This window comes from Leuciscus leuciscus (genome assembly GCF_965113295.1).
Source record: "Leuciscus leuciscus genome assembly, chromosome: 20".
Lineage (NCBI taxonomy): Eukaryota > Metazoa > Chordata > Actinopteri > Cypriniformes > Leuciscidae > Leuciscus > Leuciscus leuciscus.
The window spans coordinates 9688400-9708121 of NC_138744.1; the positions used below are offsets into that span (position 1 = coordinate 9688400).

Sequence of the window (19722 nt, forward strand, 5' to 3'; positions counted from 1 at the left end):
CATGCACCAAGCATAACATATCTAACATATTTAGTTGGCCAAAACGTATCACAACCTGGCCAAAACACAGTGACATCTGCTCCACCTGCTGCAAAGCTCCACTAGAGTCCTGGACTACAACCAGATTTCAAGGGCAAGCTATGCACTGCTAGCCATTATCTTGCCAAGTCGTTAAAAAGCAATTGACATCTACTCAATAAAAAACGACTAGCGAAACTAAACTAGCGTTGTTTACTGCGATGGGATTTAAATTAAATAATAGATAACAGTCTAATAACAAAAAAAGCGTATTCATCGCCAACTACATGCCTGCCATGAATAAGTGTTTTTAGTCATTTTCACAGATCCTTGTGAATGGGGATTGTTTTGACAATGTTGTCGTCTTTACGCATAAAAAGCAAAGGAAAAACTTTTCCGTTTTTAGATCACATATTGTTTTAATTTGTCATGCATCTGCTAGCAATGTTTCTGCATGAGTTTATTATGTTCGGAACGAAGTTCTGGCAGTGTGTGATCCTCAGTCATTTAGTGCCCAGTTTTAATCTGGAAGAATAGACAAAAAATGCACACATCCAACAGGAAAAAAGCTCCATAAATAGATATTTTATTTATTGCATATTTTGGTGAGAACATTGTTCTTTTGTGATCAGTTTTAATCTAAAACCTTTTACAAAGTCGACAAGCATATGATGCCTAGAGTTTTAAAATCTGTTCAGACGTAAAAGTTGTCTAGTTATTCCAGCCTTTTACTGAAAAAATGCAAGGTATGGCTCATTAAAGCTACAAGCTGCTGAATGACTACTGAAGCTGAGCCCATTGATTAGCTCATATCCTTTATTATGAACTGGGTGTTTAGGCCCTTCATGTTCTTGCTTGATCACAGCCACATAAGAGTCAGGGAAAAAGAGAAATCTTCCCTGTGGTAAACAATAATGTGATCTTCAACCTGGAGGCAAGGTTCAGAGGATGATGTAATTGCTGTTACCAAGGCAACATCAACAGAAACAAAAGGAAGCACAGCTGGAATAGTTAGATCAGCATCAGTGCATGGCATCACTTCTTCCAAACAGGACTGAGAACCACCCACCTTCCTAACACGCATACGCTAGACACTCACACTTTGTATTGCCAGGAAGGGTTGAGCCACATATCTGAGGAATGTGAATAACGACAGTGAAATTTCTCACTGGAAAATGATGTTACTGCTGCTTGTGCACGAGGATGTTTAGGACTGTACGCTCATAAAATGACATATTTAGATGTTCAAAAAGTATTCAAATCAACCTCTGCAGCAGCCTCTAATGTACCTAAAATGTTACATGTACAATTAATACAACATTTTGAGAAATGAAATTGACTGTCTAGATGCATTATGTGGATGCAAGTAAAACTGTAGTGTTTTGAAAGAAGCTAGATTGTCAAAAAAAAAAAAAAAAAACTGGCTTCATTAAAAATGCACCAAGAACAAAGTGAATTGCTAATGCGCTGATTCAGACGTTTAGCAAGTGTCAGTCATTCACTGTGTGCTTCGGTTTGCAACAACAGCTGACTAATACATTTGGAAATCAAATGCATTGCGATGGGACATTCTATAATTCGTCTAAAACTATTTTAAACAACATTCACTAATTTTTTCCATGTAGCTTTTATTATCTCGTATGAATTGAAGGATTATTTGGAATACTTGTACTTTTAAAAAATGTATTTGTTGAACAAGAAAGGAATTTGGATCAGTTAGTTTCCCTTCACTTGTGCATTATAAAATAAAAATACACAAAAAAAACTTTACTTCTAAGATAAATGACAAAATTGTAGTTTTAGTTTTAATTGTAGTTAAAAAAAAAAATCTAGTTTTGCTGTCAGTATCGTTTTCTTTTGTAAGTGTAGTTAATATATAATATTTAGTATAAGAACACACAATTCATAAATACAAATACAGCATTCTGGTACCCATATTCATATATACATATATATTTTTTAGATTTATAAGATATTATATTTGTAAGATTTTTTAGCACATATTATATTGATGAAAATGCTGCTCTTTTGAAGTTTCTTTTCATCAAAAAATCCTGGAGAAAAAAAAAATATATCACAATTTCCACAAAAATAAGCAGCACAACTGTTTCTTGAGCACCAAATCAGCATATTAGAATGGTTTCTGAGGATCATGTGACAATGAAGACTGGAGTAATGATGCTGAAAATTCAGATTTGGCATCACAGGAATAAATTACAATTTAAAATATATTAAATTAGAAAAATATTTTAAATTGTAATAATATTTCACAATATTTCTGTTTTGCCTGTATTTTGTCATAAAAATGCAGCCTGGACGAGCACAGGGGCCTTCTTTTGAAGCATTAAAAAATCTTATGACACCAAACTTTTGAACAGTAGTGAATATTTTCTATCAAATTCCTTTCTTTCCTCTCGGTGTCAGGCACAGACAAAGTAATAGTGCACAAAAGGCACAGACTCAATACACCGCAAACTCACTGAGCTCATAGTATCTAAAAGCTGGACAAGAGAGAGTCACTCATGTCTGTCAGAGAATGGTATCTTCACTGTCCTCTTTGACTGGACTGAGATGAGACTTCCTCTGCTTGGAGATGTCAGCCCACAAGCGACACAGCATCCCACCTCTGAGAAACAAATGCACAAAAACAGATTTACTTCAGCACTGTTCAAAAGTTTGGATCAGTAATTTTTTTGAAAGAAATTAATACTTTTATTCAGCAAGGATGCATTAAATTGATCAAAAGTGACAATCAAGACATTTATTACAAAAGATTTCTATTTCAAATAAATGTTGTTCTTTTGAACTTTCAATTCATCAAAGAATTTAGAAAAAAAAGTGCATCACCGCTTTCACAAAAATATTAAGCAGCACAACTGTTTTCAACAATGATAATAAGAAGAAATTGATATTGACATTGATAATAATTAGAATGATAGCCGAAGGATCATGTGACACTGAAGATTGCAGTAATGATGCTGAAGATTCAGCTTTGCCATCACATTTTAAAATAGAAAAGTTATTTTAAAATGTAATGATATTTCACAATATTACGATTTTTCTGTATTTTTGATTATATAAACACAGCCTTGGTGAGCATAAAAGACTTCTTTAAAACATTTTTTTTTTTAAATCTTAGTGTACAGTATCTTAGAGTAAAATGGTACTCCTTTACAACACACATCATTAAATATAACATTTTAACTATATGTCTCTCCAACACATTTTTCCAGTTTGCTATTGATGTCTAATGGACTTACTTGATGCCACAGTACTGCAGATCATCTTTGCAGGCGAGGTAGAGGAGACTGTCCAGTGTGAACTCATGAAAAACAAGCTTAAAGAAAACAAACAACAAGCAATCACTATTAACTTCAACTTATTTCAGTTTTTAAGCTAAATTTCACTATTCAAATCTATAAATATGAATTAGCAAATCAAAGCTTGTGGTCAAAAGGAATATATTTTTTATATATTTCCACTCACTGTTTCTATGGTTTTCTCATCCACTGGAACACCTCTTAACCAGCGCACCATAGCAGAATTGTGAGCATTATGGGATGAAGGTTTATTATCTGTTGGAAAGAATAAACATAACACACGTTAACTGTATAAACTGATACTTATATGCATTAATTTGCACTTTTGTACAGTGATGTTACAGTCTTATACTATTACTGCAAAACTGGTCATTACAAAAAAGTCACTGTTTCGAAAACAATTCCAGAAAATTCCAGGGTTTTTTTCTATAGAAGTACATGTACCCCGAGGTTAAGCCATAAACTTGGGTTGGTTGAAATTGGGCAACAGTTGTAAGTGATTACAGGGCGTGTTCTTGATGAGTATCAAAAACTCCTCCTAAAACTAAAGACAAGTAGTGGCATGTTGAGTAGATGTGAATAAATGTGACATTGCTCCATGGCCACACCTTTTGAATGCCTCAGGCGACAACTTTCTCTCATATGGAAGAAGCAGTTCACAAACAATTGTTCAATGGTAAATACTGTGTTCAACTTTTAATGAGAATTAATGAGAGGAAAAACGTGAGCAACCTGTAGCTGCAGGCGCAGCTCTGACCTCCAGGGCGTTGATGTGCCTTTGTTTGGTATGAATGGAGTTCTTCAGAAGTTCCTGGAATTCTTTCTCCTTTTCATTCAGCTGAATCAACAACCTGGAACATAGTGTGAACAATTCCCAACAGCAACAAATGAGTGTGGTTCAGTCATTGCATAACTGTTCTCATTCACTGCCCTCTTGTGGCTAATTTGAAAAATAAATAAATAAATAAATAAATAAATAAATAAAGGTCTTTCTGTTGTGTAATCAATATTTTTGTGGAAACCATGATGCGTTTTTTTTTGTTTTTTTTTATTCAAAAGAATGGCATTTATTTGAAATAGAAATCTAATATTTGGAATTAGGTTCTTTTTTTTTCTTTTCTTTTTTTTTAGTTAAAGTTTTTGTCATTTTTATTAGTCAACTTTTAAAGATTAAACTTTTTTTTTTATGTCTGTATAGTTTTTTTCAGTTTGAGTTTTAGTTATTTTGGTTAAATTAAGTTAAATTAAAAAGGATACATGTTGCCTTGGCAACTAGCTGAAATAAAATCTTTTTAAATTTATTTAATTTCAAGTAACGACATTTTTTGTTATGGTTTTAGTTTTAGTTAACTATAATAACCCTGGTGCATGTACATCATTTTATCCATTAAACACTTTTTAAAAGTTTGGAAGGCAACAGAGAGAGATAAGGTTTTGGATACCTCATGGATTCAAAGCGAAGTTCTGATAGCTCCTTTGCAAGTGAAGAGTGACTGGAGATGATGTCACTGTGGAGATTGTTGCATTTGGTATGACCCTCTTCAGAATTCTGTGTGATGATATGTGATTCCTCTTTGTCCTTTGCGAGGGGAGTGTCAATTGGTTTAGAATCAGCCTCTGTGGGTTGCTCGGTTTCTTGAGAACTCTCCTCATTTTCAAACGATGACTGTAGCTGAAGCTTGAGCTCTGGAAAAGGGATTTTGATGGATTGCAATGAAGGTATGCCCATAACAGAAGATTTAGAGATGCAATAGAAGCACGTGGGGCCACTGTTGCATTTGAAATGGTGTCCTTTACATACCTGGTAGCATAACCGTGATTGTATCTTGCACAGCCTGCCTCAACAAGTTGTCCAAAGCAAACATCCAATGAGGTTTTATCTGCTGTTTCTTCAGAACCTTCTTGACCTACAAACATAAGAGTCACATCTGATGAAGAATAAGATTTTCCAAAAAGGCTCCTAGGTTTAGGTTCAGTAGTTTCACACTTTAAAGGCAATTAAACCCCTAACCCTGAGTATGAGCAATAGAAATAATTATATTTGCTAATGCCAATAATTAGACCCTTAGCTTTAGTTTGATTCTGGGTTAATTGAGATGAAAGAAATTTGAAAGCAAAGAACATACTGCATCCTGGAAGCTAAAGAGCGCCGCCTGCAGGCTGCTGAGAGGCACAGAGGAGTTCAGCAGACTGGAGCGCAAAGTCAGGAGGCTGTTACTCAGGTGCCTTTTGTCTGGAGAGCGGATGTTTTCTCGGAGGCAGCAAATCAGTTCGCTGATGTGATCTGAGGTAATGCACGGCTGCTCCGCCTGCAAGATGGGGAAAAAAACAGCAAGTGTCAGAATCATTCAGGCATTCGAGAAACGGCATTTGAGAATGGGTGCTGGTGGTGTGACAGAATTCCACATCAAGCATCTCAGGTGACACAGTAGTGTGGGAATGTACCTGCGGCAGTGTCTCCTGAATGTTTTGAACTACAAGGCTGATGTACTCAGTAAGGATCCTATGTAGCGTGTCCCTCCTTTCGCTGTCTTTTCTCAGCATGAACAAACCTAGATTCTCTCCAGAACAAGCTGGACTTGTGGTCATGTCTCCTTGAGGCTCATCTGGCACACTACCGACAGCAAATGAATGCAAAATAAAGGTGAATAAGTCATTTCAGAAGCTGGAAGTATGTTTCACATGATTTCAACATATAATTCCCAGAATCTGGGATCTGATGCATTGACTCACGTCAAAAAGCCACTGGAGCTGGGAGGACTTTCAGCCATGTTATTTCCTTTGAAGGCAGGAGTGGTCCTTCTCAGATCAAAAGAGCAGGACAATTCATTGTGTTCAGCATCTGTGTTCTCCACACGTAATGCAATGGGTACAGACATGCTCCTGTGAAAGTCTCCTACAATTTAATGTCAATAAATAGATTATTTAATGATAAAATAAATAACAATAAACAAGCAAACAAACAATAAATAAATACAAATTTCTCGTGTGATGCATGTATAAACAGACAAAAGAGCCCAAATTTGAAGAAACACCCATTTAAAGCTGTTGGTTTTGAAGTGTTAAAGATCACAAGAATTTAAGGACGCGATTCTACATGCTCACCGGCAGGTTCTTTCAGAGAGTTGTCGGACTGAGGCTTTGTCCTCTTCCTGGCACTGCCCTTCAGAAAGCTGTTCTTCAGGAGCTCTGAAGCTGTGGCTCTCTTGTCTGGGTTGGGTTCAAAGCAGCACACGATGAAGCCTTTAGCTTGCTCTGACATGCACTCTGGCACTGTGGGGTGAATCTTAAACATGCCCACCTGCAGGAGGACAATTACTCAGTAAACTGTTTTGAAGGAGAAATTCACATTTAGGCCCGAAACACACTCTTTACACCATCATTCCACCGCCAGTCTTACACCATCAGTCTTTGCCACAAGAGGCGCTATACAAGAATTTAGAATAAACCATCTTCTGTTCTTCATGCATATGCACATGCATAGAGGCTTTTCTTCTTGCCTTACAGTGAATCTAATAAATATGCAATGAAGCATGAAGTCAATTGGGAATGTGAGAATGGAATGTAAATACACTTCACAGTTGATTTAACATGGTTATATAACATCAGTTTAAAATAACACTTGGATTCCTGCTTCAAAAACCTGTAGCACCTTAAACATGGCCGCCTGAGGACTTCCCAGCTCATAAAAAGGTGGTTTCCCTGTGGCCATTTCTATGATGGTGCAACCCAGAGACCAGATATCAGCCGGTTTGCCGTACCCACGAGGACCTTGGTCGATGATCTCTGGAGCCATGTACTGCAGAGTGCCTGTGGCCAAATAAATCAGGAGGAGTTTGAAAAGCAAACACACAAAGAGTACATAATGTAACCTGAGAAGCATGCAAGTATGCACTAGGAGACTCACCTGTGAACGTCTCTGTACATGGGTTGATTCCTGCTAGTCTCTTAGAGGTGCCAAAATCTGATATCTTTAGCACACCGCTGTACGTATTTATCAAAACATTATCACCCTGGTGAGACAAAAAGTATGTAATGTTAAGTATGACAAGTGATGAAAAAAATGCAGCTGAAATGTTCATGTTGATGAACAGATAGCTTTAAAGCAATGGCAGCACTGAGATGTATTCGTACCTTAATGTCTCTATGGACAATCTGATTATCATGGAGATATTTCAGCCCTTCCAGAATCTGCTTGGTGTAGAAAACAATGGTCGCCTCATTATCTTTAAGAGGCCCCCACTTTGATCTTAAGAGAGAGGACAAACTTCCTGTAATGGAAGAAAAAACAAGTGAATAACATGATGGTTAGTATTCAGGAACTGTGTAATCATACCTTTTAAGATAACAGACTGTATATCCATATGCACATATACACATATGAAAAGACAATAAAATAGACCACAAAATGAAAAGAATCTTTTGAAAAAAACATTGTAATCTTTGCATTTTATATTGATTTCATTCAATGCTCTATTTACAACAATTTTAGCTTTTTAGTGGTTTAACATTCACTACTGTTAAGCAAGTGAACTTTTATTCAGCACAGATGCCTTAAATTGATAAAAAAGGGCCAGTAAATACATCAATTATTAAATGCTGTTCTATTGAACTTTCAATCCATTAAAAAATTATTCCACAAAAATATTAAGCAGCTCAACCATTTTCAACACTGCCAATAATAGGAAAGGTTTCCTGAGCAGTATATTAGAATGTTTCCTAAAAGTAAGCATATTATAATGATTTCTTAAGGATCTAATTCAGCTTTGTCATCACAGATTAACTGAACAGTTAAAATTATATACTGTATATATGCAGCCCCCCAAAAAGTTGTATTATATAAGTATATACAAGTTAATTATAAATATATTTTATACATTTATTCAAAATTCTCATCATAAAGGAAATGTATCAGTGTTACGTCACTATCCCATAAATAACTCTTGAGATGAATTCTCTAAACTGGTCTGTGCTGTTTAGAAAAGCACATTACCATTACACTCCTAGCTTTAGATCTTTCCACATTACACGCACAACACACCCATCCTAAGAACCAAGGATTTCTCAACAGACTTCACAAAAATCAACATTCCTCAATGTCAATCAACGAGGAAAACCTAATCAGAGAACAATGAGCAAAGTACGCCACACCTCCCGGAACCTCCTCCATGAAGATCTTGATGAAGCCATCCTCACTGACTGATCCCAAATACTGAACAATATTCCTGTGCTTCAGCCTCTTGTGTAGGGCAATCTCCTCGTGGAGCGGCTGAGAATAGCTAAGAGCCAGAACGAGAAAGACAAGAAAGACCAAGATGGAAGAGAAAAAGTAAATATTATGATGATCTAAGCTATACAGTTCTGACCACAATCATAAGGGTTTTATAGGCATATTTGGTAAAACAGCTAAACACAAATCTTGGATCACATGGAAAGGTCGACATCTGCAAATGGTTCATGTGAGGACAGTTTAAACAAGCATTAGTCCTGAGGACAAACATCACTGGGCCGTGGGGACCTCTGAACATGGTCAGAGGTCAACAAACAAGTGCTGGATTTTAGCAGAAGCAGATCAACAATGTACCTAATACACAGTTAAGTGGCATAAAACTATAAACAACCTTTATTTATTTATTTATTTATTTATTTGTATTTATTATTATTTTGTGTGTGTGTGTGTGTGTGTGTGTGTGTGTGTGTGTGTGTGTGTGTGTGTATATATATATATATATATATATTATAAATATATATATAAAAATAGTAAAAAAGTATGTTTTACTATGTTGTTAAGTGACACACATCAGGATCAAATGTAGGCATTTAACAAAAAATATCAACGCAATTGAAAAACATGTTCATACGTGCTGTCTTTCTCTGGGATCTCTTTGATTGCGATGCGCACATGATTGCTGAGGTCCCGTCCAGCGTACACCACTCCATAGGTTCCTTTCCCCAGCACCACCTTGTCTTTATTCTCATTTATCTCATAAATGTACTGAAAGAGAAATAGTATATAATGGAGTCAAATGGACCAACTGCACCCAATGGGTGAAAACCAGTGATGCATATATACATATATTTATACAAATATATAGATTTATCACTAATATGGATTTCTCGTTAAAAGTTACTCCAATTCTTTTTTTAAAGGAAATTAATACTTTTATGTGGCACGGATGCATTAAAATGATCAAAAGTGATGAAGACATTTATAATGTTATAAAAGATTTCTATTTTTAATTTTTTTTGTTGTTTTTTTAAGTTTATATTCATCAAAGAAGCCTTAGAAATGTATCAGTTTCCACAAAAATATTAAATAGCACAACTGTTTTCAACATTGATAATAATAAGAAATGTTTATTGAGCACCAAATCAGCATATTAGAATGATTTCTGAAGGATCATGTGACACTGAAGACTGACGTAATAGGTGCTGAAAATTCAGTTTTGCTAAAATATATTAAAATAGAAAACAGATATTTTAAATTATAATAATATTTCACAATATTACTGTTTTACTGTAATTTTGATCAAACAAAAGCAGCCTTGTTGAGCATAAGAGACTTCTTAAAAAAAAAAAAATTGAGCTTTTGAAGCATTATGAGATGAGCTGTTCTGTGAAGTATTTGACATTTAAAAGAACACTGTATTCCCAATGCTTTTTGAGTTTTGAGTTTGGTAAGAACGAAGCAGCATTACATTTCACACCTAACTGCTAAATTCAACAAGCACTAAACTGGCAGTAAGGACACATGACAGCAGGAAGTACGTTTAAATGTGCAGTCTTGTCAATAGTAAAGATAGTTAAAGAGGAAGCCAACAGGCTGACAACACAATTGCATTATGGTACTGGTAATAGTGGTACCATATTCCCAGTATGCAACGGGAAACTGCATTTGGAATGATACACAATGGAGAGAACTATTTGGCCATACATGTCAACTCAACTCTTTCATGATGATTAAACTTTTCATTAAAAAAACATAAAAACATTACTGCCAAGTCAAGACATCTGTTCAAGGCAGTAACACTACATATCCTGACAGGCAGAGTTTACAAAAAATATAAACCTATTCTACCTGAAAACATTAGTCTGCATCAACAAAAGTCATTTTTATGGCTTGTGTATCAAGAATAAGGTAGAAATAGCTGCTTAATGAACCAAGTGCACATTTTGACTCATGCTGAACATGATTACTGGGCCTGAACAAACAATGAGAGGTTATATGCAATTCATGGTGATTTCTCTCACCTCTAGAACTCCTTCTCCTCCCCTGATTGAACTGGAATCTTCCACGGGACTTTCTGTTTGATGCAATAGCGAGTTCACCAAATCACAGAACCTGAAAAGCAACACACAAATTATAGGGTTTGAGAGGTATGTTCAATGGAAAAAAATCTTTAATTGTGACACATTTCTTCATGATGTTCCAAGCATGCACATACACTTGATCATTTGGCCATTACGTAATCACGGAATGTTTTCATTGGAAGAATGAGAATAACTTAAGATAAGGTCAAATGTGACTTCCTGAACATGATACAACAGAAGGGTAAGTAAATATGGCATGCATTTCAAAGGCTCAGTGAATAGTGCCTGGAGCAAGTATGAATTTAACAGTAAATATCAAATTATTCTTAAAACTAATTTACATAACCTATTCTTTTAGGAGTTCATTCTCTGCCAAAAACACTCATGACATTGGAGCTCTTCCCTCATGATGTCCTTGGCAGCATGTTTGAGCGATGCGTCAGCCAGCGGATCTCACCCTTTACAATGAAGATCACTGGGAAAGTACAACTGGAAGTCATCTGAATTGTACAGGACATACAGGAAACAGCTCCGTTCGTCGAACTTGGAGACGCTGCACGAATGGAATAACAAGAGATTTTCAATACAAATGAACATGAGCATTCTCAATCCTAACCAACATGCCAGAAAAATAAAACAAAGAAAATGGGACAAGCTCTTTAACACTGGTTTGTACTCCTAAAACTCCATGCGCTCCCTTGGGAATTTATAGCCTAATACTTAGAATGTTTTTAGAATGGCTGCTTTTAAAATTAAAGTAAAATAAAGTGTTTTTGTGGTGCACAGTTATTTTGTTCTATTACATGAATGAGTCACATTTAATGCCTAAAATGTTAAAGGGATACTTCACCGTTTTTTCATATTAAACTATGTTATTCCCTTAACTAAGACGAGTTGATACATACCTCTCTCGTCTCAGTGCGTGCACTAAATCCCTCTGTCTTGCGGCGAAACTTTGTTAGCCCAGTTCATTTAATATGGGCCAAGCAGAGAAGCTACCAAACACCTCCACGTTTTCCCTATTTAAATACAGTTACTCGCGAAGTGTAACTCGACCTAGAACGGTGACACAAAACAAAACGTTGCGCTTTTCTAAGCGTGTACAATGGATAACTATTTTGTATGGCGGAATACCATAGCAAGTGCTTGTAAGCACTTCGACTTGGCGCAGTAATATCTTCACTAGAGGGAGCGGGGGCCGGTGAGAGGATTTTTCACGAGTGAAGATATTACTGCGCCAAGTCGAAGTGCTTACAAGCACTTGCTATGGTATTCCGCCATACAAAATAGTTATCCATTTTACACGCTTAGAAAAGCGCAACGTTTTGTTTTGTGTCACCGTCCTAGGTCGAGTTACACTTCGCGAGTAACTGTATTTAAATAGGGAAAACGTGGAGGTGTTTGGTAGCTTCTCTGCTTGGCCCATATTAAATGAACTGGGCTAACAAAGTTTCGCCGCAAGACAGAGAGATTTAGTGCACGCACTGAGACGAGAGAGGTATGTATCAACTCGTCTTAGTTAAGGGAATAACATAGTTTAATATGAAAAAACGGTGAAGTATCCCTTTAATATTACAACAACGTGAATCTGACAACTACTGTAGTCTTGTAGCACACAACAGCTTCAAAATTCAAAGTATTAGGTTAAAGTGTGTAATTTGTGTTATAAAATGAAAGTCTCTTCAAATAATGTCAACCACTTATTTTACTGAATACTTTAGCACATATTTTAGACAGAAAACACAGGAAAATTCCACACGCAATAAAACAGCTCTTTGTAACTCAAACAATTTGATGACAAATATAACACATTCCTGTTAGAATCTGTTTGGAAATACTAATTCTAACAGGAATAGAGATCCCACTAAGAGTCTATGTATCCATAACTAAAATGATGGGTCGATCTGACCTTAATTATCAACATCCATTTTCATTTGTTTTACAACCTGAGCTCAAAACAAGATGTCCGCTGCCCTAAGGGCTGGATTTAGGAACAAAACCATTAAGAAAAAGAACTGAAAGAGACATTGATCTGTAGCTTAAAAAGCTGGAAAGAGGATAACAGGCATCAACTAGGCCATGCAACAAGGAAGTAAAAAAAAAAAGACCTATTCAGAGAAAAATCGCTGGGCTGTGGCCAAAACAGAGCAGCCCTAGTGGGACCATAAACTGCTGCAAGCTTGGAAATGGAAAACAGAAAAAAAGTGGAATTACAGTATTCTCATAAGCGCACAGTACCTTACTCCACGAATAGCAGATGCTGGGAAAGTCCATTCATGAAGACCTTTCTGGGAAAGCCAAATAAAGCACATTACACTCCCACAGACATGTAGAAAAGGTTGAATTTTACTGCATAAAGCAGATCAAGTTCACACCATCTTCTGTCATGTTAAATGATGCCTATCTTTCACGTAAATTATTTAATAAGATGGAAACTCAAATACGTGACAACACAATGCAATGTAACTGCACCCTGCACAATTAGGCTACTCCTAAATGTGTGAAAAGCACCAAGAGTCAAGGGTGTTTACCTCGAGTGGAGTGACGTGTCTCAGCTGCACCGTACGGCTGTCATCTTCCTCACTTATGCTTATTATACTAGGTTGGAACACTTTAGTGGGCTCCAGAATCAGAACCTAAAAAAGATAAGATATTTTGGGTCTGCTTATATTCTCCACCTTTTTGGCTTTTCCTTTAAGTAAAGCAGGCTGCAGACTGATCACGTAAAGGTCCCAATACACTTCAAGCGAAATCGAAGAACGAACTGGTCTGACGTCATTTCGAACAAAAAACAGGCCAAAACGAAGTTCGTTTGCACAGCACATATTTACACATTCATCCAACTGCTGCTCTCAGCAGCGTGGGCAGCGTTGGGGTGCTTACTAACAGTATACCACTGGTCACATATTTCAAACTTCTTTTTATTACGAACTATGTCGCTGTGAGTATATTGGAGCCTTAAAGGAGAACTCGGTAACTCTAGCGAACTCTAGTCACTTCTTCGCTGATTTTCCCTTTTGTTGTCGCATGTTTTCCCCACGAGCTCCCCCTACAGCTGTGGGGGGGGGCGTATATTTCACAACACAGTCGTAAAAAACTCATTTGCGGCGGCCTCCTCCCCCTCTCTACCGCTGCTCATGTGCGTTTGTTTTGATCGGAGCAAGCCAACTGTATCGCGTGGAGCTATGTCTACCGAGGTGGGTAATCTGGTAATACATCATACATGCGTGTGTGTTTATGTCGAATTGCCGTAAAGCAATTTGTGTTTCGCGCTCGTTCTCGTTCTAGTTCTCGCTTCTCACGAGACTTCCAATTTCTAACTTGCCGGGACGGTAGTGTTGCAAGTTGCAAGGTTAGTTTTCCGCCTGGGAACGCTGGGGGGAGCGGGGAAAGTCACCAATATCACCAGAACAGGTTGTTTAACCATCCAAATGATTTCTAGACAGTTTTATTAAGTTAAAAAAGTTACCAAGTTCTCCTTTAAGGTTGTCCTGTCCTACTGTTGAGGAGAAAAGAAGTGGTCTTACCGGGCAGCGTGCTGTGGAAACTGTAGGCTTGCACGCCTGCACCATCAACTCCATCCAAAAGTCCACAGTTTCCTGTTTAGGATGATTCGCGTCTTTGGGTTTGGCAAATTGCTTGTATAGTATATACGTCTCCATAATGGATGCAACATACCTGATTTAAAGGATAAATCACCTTGCAGTAAATAATACATGTCTTATTCAGGGTTGTAAATGTTAATTTAGTGATTACTTCAACACGATAATGGAATTATTCATGACCCTGTCCAATTCAAACTTGAAGTACTTCAATTTTTAAAAATGAGGGTCACTATAGTTCTGAAAATAAAACTTAGTTTGTTTTTAAAAAAAGTGTGATTTTAACTTCATACTACCTTATCACACCAAACTAAACATAGATGATTAATCATTTCCTTGGCTCACCACATTGGCGCTTTGATTCTGTAGAGTTTCTCGGAAGCTTCTATGACTTTCTTGTGCTCGTTGGCCAAAATTCCAGCCCCCAGATAAAAACCAACATCCCAGTAGTCCTGCATCTTCTCAAGAGAGCCCTTCCTGCCCAGCAGGCTACTGAGTGTGACACCTGCACAACAGGCACAAAGAACACCACAAACCAAAACTCAATAAATACCTTATAATAAATAAAAACTTTGGGCTATAGCATGATCAATCTCAACTTCAGTGTATGTATGAAAAGCATGAGACAGGGCAGCACGTCAAAAGCGTGAAAATAAGGCAACACCTGTTTAACAACTCAAACTGTTATTTTCTCACATTCTATATACTCATACTTTGTGTTATCATGCATTCATGTTCAAAGCCTGAAGCATTTGTATCATAAAAGTAGGCCACTAAGTATCAGTTTCTATACATCACCCTGCTAAAGAAAATATACCATGCAATAGCCAACAAAGCACTACATGATATGTAGACTGAACCATAACCCATCTCACTGTTTAAAGTGCACACAACCAGTGAAGCTAAATAAAGGACACATAAACACACCGATTTTCCGCAGTTCAATAGAGGTGTCGAATTCATGCCCAGCAGCCATCAGGAGCACAACATTATTGATTCCAGAGTGCAAAGAGGGTTCAATCTCAAAGGCCTTGCCGTACCTGCAGGACAAACATAGAGGTAGAAACACAAGACACCATTACTGTACAATGAATATTAGAGAAATTAGCATTAACACAAATACCTGAACATAGCTGATTGGATCACTGTTTAATGATTCATGATTGGATCACTGTTTGAGCCACATAAAAATATATATATATTTATATATTAATTAATTAGTATTTTATCCCATTTTTAGTAAATAAAAAAAAATAAAAAAATTAAAAAAATGAAACATTATTTAATCCAGACAAATTTACCTGAGAAGCTAAATTGAATTAGATATTCTTTTTTTCCCAGGGAATATATCTTTAATTAATTAATTTTTCATACACCATTGCAATTTTTTTCTAGTTTTAAGCATAAATCTTAAAAAATATACATAATTTAAATAATTTGCCAATGAATAGGAAAAAAAATTATTCTTTGAAAACAGGACACACATATATATACACACAAGTACATATTTTTTATGTAAAGCAGGACAAAAATACTGAACAATACAATGGAAGGATGTGCAGACCACTGGACTTATATTAACTTATAATTTTGTATTATTTAAGATCAGATGTTCTCTTACCACAGAACATTATAGATATAAATGTGTGAAATAGATTTAACGGTCAACAGTCTTGTGATGCTCTGTACTCACCAGTAACATGCTCGATCTCTGCTGTATGTGTCTTTGAAGCCTGAACTCAGGAACATGTCCTTGTAGACGCGCCCGCACAGGCAGTACACATCTGAGGCCACGGTGTTCCCTGACTCCACAATGGGCAAAATGAGCTTTAAAGCCTTGTCACGATCACCGGGCTGATTCCTCCTTTAAACACATTTCAAAATGTTTTGTAGGGAATAAAATGAATGTTTACTCCAATAAATTGATGTTTTTGTGTAATGTATTATTAAAAACAAAAACAAAGCTCACCTGTTCAATGCAAAAATATACTGAAACTTAATGTTCTGATGTGATATCACCATGCACATGGGCAAATTATTCAAGGTCTCCAACAGATTTATGATGGAGTCGTAGTCCTTGAATCACATGGAGAAAGAGGAGTTCAGTTTCAATAAATTATTCACATGGCACTTCTTACATTTCACAACCATTGTCAAATATGATTGCTTGTTCCACTGGGTAGAAAAAAAATTATATATTTTGTTTCGTACAATAAAATTAAAAGCGCATGTAGCATGAAAATCTTAAAGAACAGGAAGCAATCATTTACTACATGATTTATTACATCAAAGCCGGTGAGATCTCTTTTCTATATCTCATTAATAATTAAACAGATTCAGGTGAGTATCACAGCAACAATCAAAACATTCACACAAAGAATTGCTGATACAATCAAGCATTCAACTGCAAATATTGACGAAATACACATTATAGGGAAAAAGTATGATACAAGTACTTATTTGTTGAAAACCCATTTCTACGCATGAGTATCATTCATATTCGTGTTTGTAACTGAAAGCTTAGTGTTGTACACATGTAAATCTAGTAACTCACCGGGATGTCTCTGTAAGACAGCAGCAGGCTCATAACAACATCTGGACTCAGAAGCTCCACCGAATCCAGACGCTTCTGGATCCGGCCCAGCTCCTGACTCAGCGCCGCTCCGGAGAAGTGCTCTCGAGCCAAACGGATCTCCCTGCGGATTGCCTCGTGGAGGTATTCGCTACAAGGCGAGAATGTTTTAAGATTTTATTCAGACAATATAAAAGTAACATTTAGCAATTGACATCCAGGGAAAAGAAAATGCACAAAAATAACTTTCCTACCTTGAATGAATGTGAACACCTTCCAGCAACTTGACCAGTCGATCCACCAAAGGGGTCAGCAGGGATTCAAATTTAAAGCTGGAATGAAGGAAATCTTTGATCCCTCTCATCAGTGTGGCATCACAGGCAAATACTTTACCCTGCGGTGACACCATGTAGGGGATAAAAGTGTAGCTCCCACATTGTTCCTAGAAATGAAAAATAAGGAAGACCAAACAGTTGCATCATTATATAGGACCGGGACTAGTTGTCAAAAGGACGGTCAGTGAGTTTCTATACGGTTCAGAGGAAAAGTCAAATTATACAAATGCTTATTTTAGATTTAGTTTTAGATGTTAATTAAATAACATTAATTTTAGTGAATTCTACAATCCACATATAGTATCTAGAATATCAATATCATCATATTTTGGAATATCTGTTGGTAAACAAGTGCGCACAATACATTCAGTCAACTATTTAATGAAGACTTATCCTAACTAAAAGGTCGAACTGTATTTTCAGAGTCTATAGAGAAACTGACTTTCAAAAATACAGAAATATTAAATGGAATAAAAAATGTATTCATGCTGACTTTCGAAAAAAACCTTGCGCTTTGCAAATCTGAAGGACGTGTTATTGTGGGTCTCACCTTCACAACTTGAAGATGCTCCTCTTGTTTGTTACAATACAGGATGACATTATTGGTCATACTGAAACTCTCTCTGACACCCAGGTGATAAAACAGAGACGGCTGGCAGATAGAGTTATTCATCTCCACCACGACAACATCTAAAACACAGAGTTAAAAACAACAGCTTACACGTGCACTTTGGACAAATTCCTTAAAATCCCAGTTATGTACGTGCCACAACATGCCTGCGTTGTAAAAAGTGTCCAGGATTTCAGTCGTTCCCAACGCAATGCGCTCAAAAGAAACGCTCTTCAGCACAGCGTGCGCGTCTTCGCAGGCTTCTTTAAGACATGTATGTGAAAGATTCTCCTCAGTTTGAGGCAAAGACCCGTCCCCAACGGCGATATACACCACGTTTAAAGCCCTGGTTCGACTCCGCGGGGATATTATGCCTTTACACCCGCCGCCTATTTCGAGAGCCAAAGGATCCTGCCATAAACTTCCAGCTGAAACTCGCACGGGATCCTTTCTCTTGGTCTCGCGCAGGCTCATGCGCCTGCGTTCAGTCGTATACATGGTGTATCTTGAAAGCAGTGCCTAGCTAATAATGAAAACCATCCTGTGTTCGCGTCTTCGACATGCCTATGGCGTACAAGTATTCCTGTAGTTTTTCAGGTAAGACTCTGAGGAGGATCTTTCAGACGCGCCCTCCTTCTGCGCCCCGCCCTCCTCGTGTCACGAGTCCACAGCTGTGCGACCTCGCCTACAAGTACAACCGCTGCTTGCTCAATAACGATTTGCCTGTCTTTGTTTTGTTTTATGCAAATTTGTTCTATTACAAAAACGTTTTCACTAACAGAATACATATATTATTTATATAGATTACATATAAAAAAATATACTTAATTGAATATTAATTATTAATTATACTGAATTGTTCAATCAATGTTTAATATATTAAATTATGAATGCTTAATTATTAATATAATTTATTATTAATATCATATAGTAATTTTATATGCCAAAAGTAGGCACGTTTTAAGTGATGTTTACAGTGTTTTACTACATTGTTAAGTAACATACATCAAATTCAAACATATTTTTCACAAGTGTCTACTATATATAACTACATTGTTAAGTAACAAACTTAAAATAGGTACAGCTTAAATGTAAATGGCTCACAATAAAATTATTTTGATTATTCTGTTTCTTCACATGTCTCGTAGTAAACATCACATCTCCTTGGTATCTATACCCTTTGAAAAAAACTCTGGTATAGAGGCATAAATGTTGTAAATGACTCAACAACTGTGAGGCAGTCATAATTTTAGAAACATGTATATATATTATTTTTTACACAATATCATGTAAATGGTTGTTTATTACACTCTTTATTTAGATCATAATAGTTGTATTTGTAATCATATAATAATTAATGTTGACAAATTAATTTTCAGTTTAAAAAACTGGAAACCATTAACAATAAAATTAACCATAAAATTAAATGTGACTTCCGAGACAAAGGAAAATGTTCACAATCCTGCATTCTTCTTACATAAACCCCCAAAAAAGTGATACAAATAAAAATATCTGTTGTCTTCATCTCATAACAGTGAAAGTGACGTGGTGTGAAGGCCAAGAAGGCCTTCAGGAAGATTTTATTTTATTTTATTTTATTTTTTACAAGCACTCTGTTGCACACATATTGTGGAGGGACTTAATATTTAATTAAATACATAATGGATCTTTTTCACAGACTGATGACGTTTTAACGGTCATCAGCATCACAAATACTGTAAAGTTTTTAAAAATGTTTTTATATATGTACATTTACACTATATATATATATATATATATATATATATATATATATATACTACATATAATACTTAGTAGTATATTACCTTTGCATCAAATTACCAAAAAATAGTTAACGCTGCTGTGAGGGTGTTTGCAGCGGCTGTGGGAGTGACAATAAAATTAACATTTCTCTCTTCTGACTGCCATTATCAATATCTCTCTTTTTTTTCTT

The 19722-nt window shown here is 36.3% G+C and overlaps 1 protein-coding gene across 1 annotated transcript; it reads right to left on the reverse strand.

The window, feature by feature from the left end:
- Nucleotides 1–588: 588 nt before the first annotated feature.
- On the reverse strand, nt 589–18410 carry LOC309484317 (mitogen-activated protein kinase kinase kinase 5). The gene is made up of 28 exons (XM_082150536.1): nt 17936–18410; nt 17709–17848; nt 17078–17265; nt 16806–16974; nt 16221–16327; nt 15945–16115; nt 15179–15291; nt 14597–14756; nt 14177–14327; nt 13181–13285; nt 12888–12937; nt 11107–11202; nt 10590–10680; nt 9200–9333; nt 8490–8617; nt 7473–7609; nt 7246–7351; nt 6991–7148; nt 6444–6639; nt 6072–6234; nt 5784–5952; nt 5465–5647; nt 5140–5245; nt 4781–5024; nt 4071–4189; nt 3505–3593; nt 3279–3355; nt 589–2644 (listed from the first exon to the last, which is right to left on the reverse strand). Exons 1-28 carry the CDS (start codon nt 18264–18266, stop codon nt 2548–2550), a joined length of 3978 nt encoding a protein of 1325 aa, XP_082006662.1. The 5' UTR covers nt 18267–18410; the 3' UTR covers nt 589–2547.
- Nucleotides 18411–19722: the final 1312 nt, after the last annotated feature.

Coding starts and splice junctions, on each gene's coding strand:
- LOC309484317 (XM_082150536.1), bottom strand. CDS start 18,266: ATGTATACGACTGAACGCAGGCGCATGAGCCTGCGCGAGACCAAGAGA. Junction 5,953..6,071: donor AGCTCCAGTGGCTTTTTGAC/GTGAGTCAATGC, acceptor TGCTGTCGGTAG/TGTGCCAGATGAGCCTCAAG. Junction 5,648..5,783: donor TTCAGGAGACACTGCCGCAG/GTACATTCCCAC, acceptor CCCATCTTGCAG/GCGGAGCAGCCGTGCATTAC.